This window comes from Terrapene carolina, unplaced genomic scaffold (assembly GCF_002925995.2).
Source record: "Terrapene carolina triunguis isolate 2854851 unplaced genomic scaffold, T_m_triunguis-2.0 Scaffold66, whole genome shotgun sequence".
Taxonomy (NCBI): domain Eukaryota; kingdom Metazoa; phylum Chordata; order Testudines; family Emydidae; genus Terrapene; species Terrapene triunguis.
Window position 1 is genome coordinate 71,505,460 of NW_020664417.1, and position 10,918 is coordinate 71,516,377.

The following is a 10,918-nucleotide window of genomic DNA, read 5'->3' on the forward strand; positions in this document are numbered from 1 at the left end:
CCCTGGCAGGCCGGAGAGAAGCCGCAGCCCCGTGCCTGCCAGTGACAGAGAACTCCAAAATAAGTCTTGAAAAATTGTTGGCGCCTGCCACACACTTCTCAAAACATGAATGTGCTACTGGCCACAAAAAGGTTGGGGACCACTGGTTTAAGTCTTGTAAAAAAAACAACGGTTATCCCAGCCTGTTTTAAACACAAAAGTAGTAATTTAATTAAATGTACATGAAAGAAATGTGAAATCAACTACAGTACTGTATACTAATCATTGCGCAGTGTACAAAGTCAATCTTGTTGCATAACTTCATAATTTTAAATGTCATCGCTTCTTAAAAAAGCTATCTAGTGTGGTCTGCTTATTTGCCACAGACTGTTGGCTTCTAGGAAAGTCAAGTATGCTTCGGAGTTGGAGGATTTTGATGCTCTCCACGTCTTGAGTTTCCAGCCACCTCAAACTGGCTTCTAGGTGCTTTACTGCCTCAGACGCTTTTGGTGGGGGAGTTGAGGTGCCATCATCATCGTCGTCATCATTATCGCCACTGGTTTCGGGCTCTGGTGGTGCAGTTTCATTCTTCCCGCTGACATTTGCAACTATTTCGTCATCTGAGATGTGTTCGTATATGGGGCAGATGTCATCTGCTGAAAACCGGTTGAGGATCTGACGACTGTGCTCATATTCTTGGAGTGCTTCTTTGGCTAAACATACATCGTCTTCAATGAATCTTGTAAATTCAGGCTCGTCGTCATTGCCACCATCATGTGTAGATGATGGAAAAGCTGGACCAAGACCCTTTATCCAGCACTGTTCAATGCAACGTGTGGAGATAGCACCCCAAGCTTTCCCGCCGAGGTGACAGACTTCTTTCAAGTTGAGTGATGGCAGTGATGTGTGGACAGAGGAGTTGTTACCCGCTACCATCCACTTGATCATTTCCCGACGATAGTTTTGTTTAAATACCGATATGATGCCTTGGTCCAGTGGCTGGATTTCTGATGATGTGTTCTTCGGGAGATAAGAGACTTTAATCTTGCCGTCATGACTGACAAGATTTTCCGCTGGCGGGTGGGCAGGGCAATTATCCAGCAGGATGAGAGCTTTTTCCTCCTGCTTCAGTTTTCGCAAATGAGCCCGAACGGCTGGCACGAAAGTTTTATGGAACCAGTCTTTAAATATGGAGCTATTCATCCATGCATTCTTGCTGTTGGTGTATTCAAAGGGAAGCGTTTTCATATTAACATGATGAAAACATCTTGGAGACCTCGCTTTTCCGATCATCAGAGGTCTGAGTTTGTGGCTGCCAGACTTGTTGAAGCAAAACAAGAGAGTGACTCTGTCCTTTCTCTGCTTAAAGCCTTCTCGTTTGTGACTGTCAGTCTTGGTTGCGAGGGTGCGATCGGGTAACATTTTAAAGCATAAACCAGTTTCGTCGCAGTTGTAAACTTGATCGGCTGTGTAGCAACCTTCCTCTAGCAACTTTTTAAGCTCAATTGGGTAGGAATCAGCAGCCTCTTTATCAGCTGAGCGGATTTCCCCAGACACAAGAACTTGGCTTATCGCGTGCCTTTTCTTGAATCTGTCCAGCCAGCTGTTACTCGCCTTAAATTTGGATTCATTTCCATTGATAAGGTGATCAAATTTCTCTGCTTGAGCTTTCAGAATAGGGCCAGAAATAGGAACTCCTTCTGAGCGAGCCTGGACAAACCATTGATACAAGGCTGAATCTAGGCTTTCGTCATTAGCAAACTTGACCTTTTTGCGCTGTAAACCAGTTTCCTCTTCAAGAATGCAAGGTAGGCTACGGAGCTTTTCTTCTTCTTTTTTCCACCCTCGCAGAGTGGACTTGCTAATTCCTAGATATCTAGCAAGCTGAGTTTGTTGTTTGCCCTTCTTTAGTTGATCCAGGGCATACAATTTCTCTCATGCAGAAAACGACTTGCATTTGCGAACTGGCGTATCCATAAAGGTAAAATATTTTTTAAAATATAGGAAATTAATAACAACTTCATAGTCAAACACCATACACATGTACAACCTGAGAACTACAGTAAGTGCAATGGCCACAAGTCACTTTATCCTATAAGACTGGAAAAACGTGGTTTATTTATAAATGTCATAAAAAAAGTATAGTATTCCGGCAAAACGTGAACAGTATTACGGCAGTGGTCCCCAAACTTTTTGTGGCCAGTAGCACATTCATGTTTTGAGAAGAGTGTGGCGGGAGCCAACAGTTTTTCAAGACTTATTTTGGAGTTCTCTGTCACTGGCAGGCGCGGGGCCGCAGCTTCTCTCCGGCCTGCCAGGGACAGAGAGCACCGGCGCCTGCAGCCCCGGAGAAGCCAGAGAGAAGCCGCGGCCCCGCGCCTGCTGGGGACAGTGAGCACCAGTGCCCGCAGCCCTGGAGTTCTCTGTCCCCGACAGGCGCGGGGCTGTGGTTTCTCTCCAAGCCGGAGAGGAGCCGCGGCCCCGTGCCTGCCGGGGACAGAGTGCATCGGTGCCCGCAGCCTCGGAGATCTCTGTCCCTGGCAGGCGCGGGGCTGCGGCTCCTCTTGAAGCCAGAGAGAAGCCGCGGCCCCGAGCCTGCCGGGGACAGTGAGCACTGGCACCCGCAGCCCTGGAGTTCTCTGTCCCCGGCAGGCCCGGGGCCACGGCTTCTCTCCAAGCTGGAGAGAAGCTGCAGCCCCGCGCCTGCTGGGGACAGAGAGCACAGGCGCCTGCAGCCTGGGAGTTCTCTGTCCCCGGCAGGCGCTAGGCACTAGGCGGCGCACATCAATGCACCGCGTTGGGGACCACTGACTTAAACTGACCGGCTTGAAACCCCGCTATACCGCGACCCCACATTTATCGCGATGGAATTTTTTGGACCCCAAACATCGCGTTATAGCGGGGTTTCACTGTATATATGGTAATTTAGTAACTTAAGGCATTTTATGTTACTTTATATTAACTTAATTTTAAAACTCTGTTATGTGATAATAAGGAAAGTCCATGTTTCAAATATTAGTTAGTGGTTAGGATTAGAAGCAGAGTCTGCATTTCTGTTGCTTGGCAGGAGTAATTCCAGCTGCTGCATTCCTAAAGGGTTAAAATTATTAATTTACTGGATTTATTTAAAGTAAAAATTTTATCTTGTTTTCTATTTGTTTGATTGTTGTTTTATTCTGTTTTCAATTGCTTTATCTTTTGGAGGTTTCTGTAAAAACTATAACTTTTAAAACAAAGAGAGCACAAGTTAGGAGAGTCCGGGGAAAACGGGGGGTGAAGAGCAACCTAGGAAGATAGGAAGATCTGAGCCAAGAGAGATTAACTTTATCAAGGTATCTTAAGGTAAAGGTAACAGCAGCGAGTTTAGCAAATTGAGAGAGGATATAGAGGAAAACTTAACCAGTATGTAAAAATATTTGAGAAAGAAGGTTACATTTTTAACTCTGAGTGAGGAGTGTAGTTCCATGGGTCAAAGCAGTTGGGAACCCAAACCCTGGGTTTTTATAGGGCTCTAAGAGGAAAGTCGGGGTAGTTACTTGCTCTTATAAAACCTGAGTTTGTTCCCCCAGTGTGTGTTGCTTTTGTGTGTGTGCCAAATGGATTGTGGGAATGCCCTTCCATGCTGCAGTTAACTGTTTTTGGGCAACTCTATTTGTTAATGCATTAATTTTATATGTTAATCTGCTCAATTTTGGTTTTTCACTTTGAAATTCTTTTTTATTGACTTCCCTGCAATCGAGTCGCAACTCCTGTCCCTAATATGCTCTGTGAACCATTCCATTTTTTCCCTCATTTGATTTATCAATTTAGTGAAAGTATTGTTTGCTACTTTTCCCTCTGGTGCACTTACTTCTCTCATTCTCACAGGCACCAGTCTACGTCCCGGTTAGGTTTTACTAGAACCTAGCTTTTTATCATATTGTGGTGGTTGCAATGCAGTGGACCTTGTTTCATCTTTTTTAATTTTGCTAGGGCCACCTTTTTCCATTTCTGTCCCAATCAGGCACAGGATAGCTACCTTTTTGTTTCTCATACTTGCCCCGCCAGTTTTGTGGCGTGTTGTCTTAACCATTTAACAGCCATGGTTATAGTTGGCAATATTCTACATTTCAAGGCAACAGTTTTTGCCCTAGCCTTACAGATTTCATTGCATATTTCTTCCCCACTATATTTTTTTAATTTCATATGGCCCTCTTTTGCTAGCAATCCAGCACATGCATACCTTATTAAAGTTTGTGGAGATTAGCAGGGAAGGGTTAATGTTGTTCCTTAGCTTGTGGTTTTCTGTCATGTTAGATCGCGATTCCTACAGAGGACAGCTTGCTTACTTACCAGATCAGTGGTCGGGATCACCAGTGTGGTTAGATGTTGATAGATGTTTGGCTGCATGTGTGTGTTCCCTCTGTGTGCCGCCCCAGCCCTGCGCAGACAGCTGGCATGGCAGACCTCGAGCACACCACCCAATGACCACAAGATTCGTTAAGGGACGAAGGCACCCAGCCAGGTTTATTGTCAACGAAGCACAGTACTAGTATCCCACAGACTCTACCGGACCGCTAATATGTGTATGCCCATAACAATGGACCAGCTCAGTGAATGGCGGGACTTTCCATTCCTCCCTAACCTGACAAAGATACTCCCTCTGAGATACATCTTTATACCCTTTATACAGACAAGTTAGTACTGCCCCCTGACATAGTTACTGTCGTTACTGCCCACTGACGTGGCTAGTTATCACCCATTACCTTGTACGTGTTGGTTCAATCAAAACATTTCTATTACGTACTGTCATCCTGACTTTATCTTTTAGGAGTGATCAGTGTGTTCCTGTTATCCTTGGGGAATATTTTTGTACCATCCTTGATATCAGGATGTGTTTGCGTGAGCACTCTGTAACTAGTACTTCTTAGGAATGTGTATTTCTGCAATATCAGCCCTGTTCTTGCCAGGTTCTGTGAGCAGGTCCTGCCTCATACCAGGCCTCTGATACAAGTGCTTATGTCTCAGGCTCTCTTCCTACTACAGTTACTAGTGGAGTTCCTCAGGGATCAGTCTTGGGACCAATCTTATTTAACATTTTTATTGCTGACCTTGGCACAAAAAGTGGGTGTGTGCTAATAAAATTTGCAGATGACACACAGTCGGGAGGTATTACCAATATGGAGTAGAACCGCAGTATCATACAAGAAGATCTGGATGACCTTGTAAACTGGAATAATAGAAAAGGAATGACATTTAATAGTGCAAAGTGCAAGGTCATACATTTAGGGACTAACAACATGAATCTTTGCTGTAAGCTTGGGACTTATCAGTTGGAAGTGACAGAGGAGGAGAAAAACCTGGGTGTATTGGTTGATCACAGGATGACTATGAACTATCAATGTGATGCGGCCGTGAAAAAGGCTAACGTGGTCCTGGGGTGCATCAGGTGAGGTATTTCCAGTAGAGAGAGGGAAGTGTTAGTACCATTATACAAGGCACTGGTGATACCTCATTTGGAATATTTTGTGCAATTCTGGTCTCCCATTTTTAAGAAAGATGAATTAAAACTGGAACAGGTGCAGAGAAGGGCTATTAGGATGATCTGAGGAATGGAAAACCTACCTTATGAGAGGAGACTCAAAGAGCTTGGCTTGTTTAGCCAAAAGAAGGCTGAGGGGAGATATGATTGCCTCCAATTAAATACATCAGAGGGATAAATATCAGGGAGACAGGGAGAGGAGTTATTTAAGTTAAGCAGTAATGTGGACCCCAAAACAAATGGCTATAAACTGGCCATCAACAAGTTTAGGCTTGAAATTAGGTGACGGTTTGTAACCATCAGAGGAGTGAAGATCTGGAGCAGCTTCCCAAGAGGAGCAGCAGGGCAAAAAACCTAACTGGCTTCAAAACTGAGCTTGATAAATTTATATTATGACAGGACTGCTTACAAAGGAGTGTGGTCCATCGTTTACTGCCCGCAGGAAAAATCCCCAGTGGCTGGAGACAGGATATAGATGGAGAGGGCTCTGAGTTACTACAGAGAATTCTTTCCCAGGTATCTTCCTGGTGGATCTTGCCCACTTGCTCAGGGTCTAACTGATCACCATATTTGGGGTCGGGAAGGAATTTTTCCCCAGGTCAGATTGGCAGAGACCCTGGGGTGGTGGGGGTTGCCTTCCTCTGCAGCATGGGACATAGGTAACTTGCAGGTTTAAACTAGTGTAAATGCTGAATTCTCTGTAACTTGCAGTCTTTAAACCATGATGTGAGGACTTCAGTAATTCAGCCAGAGCTTAGGGGTCTATTACAGGCATGAGTGGGTGAGGTTCTGTGGCCTGCAAAGTGCAGGAGGTCAGACTAGATGATCATGATGGTCACTTCTGACTTCAGTAAGCGTATCTCAGTAAGAATATACATTACAATTTTAAACCTAACCTGTGCCCCTTAAGTAACTTGTCACGAGATGTCAGAACATGGTAGTATTAGAGCTGAGTGGGTCTAATATTAAATTTTCTTTCTTGATATAGGAATTAGTTACAGTGCTCCTGTCAGATAATGTCTAAGTTATTATCTGTGGGGGGAAAAAAGTAGAGTTTTCAGTTGCCTAGGTAGCCCGTGGAATCATAGTTAAAGTTGTCCCCCCCAAAAATCTGTGGGCAGGCACAGAATTCCCCCCTTCCCCCTCCCCATGTGCATGGGCCCCGTTGGCATGACTGGAGACTCACATACCCCAAATATAGAAGTCAAACTATGCCTCTGACTTAATTAACTTACTCTGTCTGACAGACTTACTCAGCTGACTGCACAGTATCTTTTTCTGTTTTCTCTCCCTTTCTCACTCCTCTGCTGCGTCCTTCTCTTCTTCCTCTGCTTGCTTGCTTCTTCTCCTTTGTCTCACCCTTGCCTCTTATGCGCCTCCCTCTGCCTTATTAGTTCTCTGCTCAGCTGCCTTCTCAACCTCTCAACTGTCAGCTGCTGCTGACTTTTATACCCTACTTTAACGGTCACATGTCAATTGACCATTTTACTGTTATTTCTGTTGTTTACCTCAGTGTTGTAATCTGTCAGTCATTGTTTACCACCTTCTTTTTCCCCCCAATTTGTTTTTCCCGCTAATTCCTAGTGCTACATGACCTGCAGCTGTCAGCCAATGGCAGAGTGACTCTTGCTTATTCAAAATGGAAGCCAGGAATCTAGGGACTTCAAAATGGGAGTTTCTCTGGTATCAATCAGGGGTGGCGGAGACCTGTTTTAGCATCCAACCAGACAGCATAAACTTACCACTAGAAGTTTTTCTAAGAGAGCTGACGTCTCTACATTAGTGGATGGACCACCTTCAAACCTGTCAGGATGTCTTATTTCACTCACTGTCTTTGTAGGCTATTCAAAGGCACACAGTCTTTTGTATCAGACACATCCAAGAAGGGCTGGGGCGCTGTTAGACTTCCTCCAGATTTCAGGGCCTGTGGTCTCAGACAGTGTCTCGGTTGCACATAAACATAGAACTCAGAACAGTTCCTTTATCCTGCAAGGCTTTCCTACCCCTTCTTTGAGGCATCGTTGCCTAGATTCTAACAGGCAATATGGCAACAATCCACTATGGAAAGAGACGAGTGTATGTGCGTGTGCATGCAAAATCTTCCCCCTTTGTTAGGAAGCCGTTCTTTTGTGGGACTGGTACATTCTTCATCAAATCAACCCGATAGTCCTTCCAGGGGCCCAGAACAATTTTGCAGATCAGCTTAGCAGGTAGAGCTCTGTGACCCACGAGTGACTGACTTCTGTTCCCTTCTAGATCAAGAGTTCAGGCCTGGCAGGGAGGGGGAGAAGGAGTCCCCTCAATAGATCGGTTTACCATCAATATGAACAATTAATTTCCCGTATTTTGCTCCAAGAAGAAGTAAGTTCTTTGACAGATGTGCATCTGATTCAATGTGAAAAGGAGCTGCTATATGCTTCCCTGTCCACCCCATCTGGCTAATTGCCAAAGTGCTTGGGAAGATATGACAAGACAAGGCCCGGGTGATAACTCCAGCCTGGGTACAACAGTTTTAGCTCTTTAACCTGTCTCATGTATCAGTCCACTCACCTGTTCCACTTACATACTTTCTGGACATCATTTCACAGAATCAAGGCCTAGTGTTACATCTGGACCTAATGTTTATACCTTTGATGTCATGGAGATTATGTGGTTTATAGAAGCTGTTTGGTGGCGATTGAAGAGGTTTTGACTCAGAGCTGAAAGTCTTATTGCAGGACTGATATATAAAGCTAAATGGAAGCACTTTTCGCTGTAGGCTATTCAAAGGCACATTCAGTCTTTGGAGTCTTTTATCTCACTTACCTTGAATTCTGAAACACTAGGGAGCCTCAGTCAGTTCTATTAGAGCTTATTTGGCCACTTTCTGAATACCATCTGCAAGGTGGGGGCCATTCTGTTCCCTCCCACCACCACCACCCCACACAAACACAATATCTAGATTTCTATTAAAGGTGGCTCATATTTCTACTAGTATAAGAGCCTTTTCCTACCTGGTGCTGCTGCTGTTAGTGGGCCGTCTCTTTGAACTTATGTTGTCATGTTCATTATATCTCTCCAAAGACAGCACTTTTAATTGGCTATGACTTCAGCTTGCAGACTGAGTGAAACGCAGGCTTTGAGAGCGGGCTTCCCATATGCTGTATTCCATAAGGACAATTACCCTAGGCCACACCTGAAATTTTTACTGAAAATTGTTTTAAGTTTCATTTAAATCAATTTATACACTTACCAGGATCTATTTCCAAGCTTTATGACTCTCCTGCAGAGACTAAAATGTTCTTAGAGCTATGTCCTTTTACCTTTCTGGAACAAATCACCTGTGATGGTGGGTTTTGTTTTCTCCTCTTCTCCCCCACCCCCCATTGTTTTGCTTTTTAGCATTTAGTAATGTATCCAATGGAAGGGCTGTTTGTTCCAAAAGCTCTCAAAGTGAGTTTCTAAGGGCAGGTCTACACTACAGCGGGGATCGACGCTCTGAGATCGATCCACCAGCGGTCAATTTTGCAGGTCTAGTAAAGACCCGCCAGATCAACTGCAGATCACTCTCCAGTCAACCCCTGTACTTTACCTCTGAGAGAAGAGTAAAGTAAGTGGACAGGAGATTTTCTGCTGTCTACCCCCCATGGTGTAGACCCCGGGGTAACTCAATCTAAGGTACGTCGACTCCAGCTACGTTATTCACGACTTACCCCGGTAGTGTAGACATAACCTAACATATTAAAGCGTCTTATGCATTGAACAAACTATCGCTCCCCTCTTGAGTTAGAGCACATTCTGTTAAGGCTCAGGTAACATCTGTAGCTTGTTGTAGTGGAGTCCTTGTTTCTTAGATTTGTGGAGCAGCTATTTGGAGTTCTGTTCATATGTTGACCAATCACTACTCCATTTGCATCTAGATTGGATGCCCAGATTGACTGGGCTGTCCTACAATTATTTAGAGAGGACTCCTATCACTTACCTTCTTGAGAGGTAGCTGCTAGCCAGCCACCTACACTGCCATCCATGTGGATGCATGCTCAAAAAAAGAGAGGTTACTTACCTTACATTAACTAACTGGAGTTCTTCAAAATGCTTTGTCCACATGGATCCTGTGACTCACCCTCCTTCCCCACTAATGGAGTCCTTTATCTGGATGTCTGAAAACTATATGGTAAGTTTGAATGGTCTGAGTTATTCTATTAGTAAGATCATTTCAGACCCCTCCTCCCCCAAAAGTCTAACACGGGCTGCTAAAAATTTTAACTTCTAACATAATGTATTTAGTTGTAAATTATCAGAAAATTCATTCATTTACTCAAAGTGCTGTAATTGTGGGGAGGATAATATATTTTGCATACATAACAGATTGAATCCCTCCTTGAGAGAGAGAACTCAGATTTGATGGTGGAGTTGCAAGTGATGCCTGCCTACTGTTTTGCTCCCACTGCCATGGGATTTTTACTAAATGAATTCAAATAAGATTTCAGTTTCAGGCAGCCATACAAGCAAAGATGTTCTGAGTTAAAACTTGAAAAGCAGTATTTATCTTTTCATTAAACTGTTCTGCAGCACATATTAACTTCTATCAAATGATCCTACAACCCTGGGTCGCAGCAATAAATACTATGTGGTTACTTATACATAGATTGTAGCCCAAAATACATCCTCCCAGGTGCATAGAATATTTTACGTCTTCCACGTGTGATGTGAAAGAGCCTTGGTTCAGGTCCTCTCTCTGCCTGATTTGCAGTAGGGACTTGAACCTGAGTCTTCCACTGCCCCAGGCATGTACTTGACTATAACAGGATTCAAAAAAGAATTAGCTAAATTCAAGGAGGATAGGTCCATCAATGGCTATTAGACAGGATGGGCAGGGATGGTGTCCCTAGCCTGTGTTTGCCAGAAGCTGGGAATGGGCGACAGGGCATGGATCACTTGATGACTACCTGTTCTGTTCATTCCTTCTGGGGCACCTGGCATTGGCCACTGTCAGAAGACAGGCTACTGGGCTAGATGAGCCTTTGATCTGACCCGTTCTTGTGTTCTGTTCTTATGTACTTTTAACCACTGGGCTATAGCGTCAGCCTTGCACTGCTTCTTTTGTTGGTGCTGTTTCACTCTGTATAAATAATTAAATATTAAGTAGGCCAGCAAGAGAGACTGATTCTATGGCCCATTGGATAGGACAAACACCTGGGACATGAGAGACCCAGGTTCTAGTCTGTGCACTGGATCAGGTACAGCAGAACTTGAACTTGGGTCTCCACTATTCCAAATAAGTGCTCTAACCACCTGGCTGTTCTGGTGTAGGTCTTGCTCTCATGTCTTTTTGTGTAGTTCCATTTTCATTCTGCATTGGATTAAAAACAAATGGCATAATCTCAATTTTTTCCCAAAAGAGAGTTGTTGTTTTTCCAGCAGACCTACTCAGTGCTT

At 44.2% G+C, this 10,918-nt stretch overlaps 1 protein-coding gene across 1 annotated transcript; it reads right to left on the reverse strand.

Moving 5' to 3' along the window:
• Window positions 1–315: 315 nt before the first annotated feature.
• LOC112118712 (tigger transposable element derived 5-like) lies at window positions 316–9,507 on the reverse strand. The gene is made up of 2 exons (XM_026648127.1): window positions 9,462–9,507; window positions 316–1,913 (listed from the first exon to the last, which is right to left on the reverse strand). Exons 1-2 carry the CDS (start codon window positions 9,505–9,507, stop codon window positions 316–318), a joined length of 1,644 nt encoding a protein of 547 aa, XP_026503912.1.
• Window positions 9,508–10,918: the final 1,411 nt, after the last annotated feature.

Coding starts and splice junctions, on each gene's coding strand:
- LOC112118712 (XM_026648127.1), bottom strand. CDS start 9,507: ATGGATGGCAGTGTAGGTGGCTGGCTAGCAGCTACCTCTCAAGAAG. Junction 1,914..9,461: donor AGCAGCTACCTCTCAAGAAG/GTAAGTGATAGG, acceptor TTTCTGCATGAG/AGAAATTGTATGCCCTGGAT.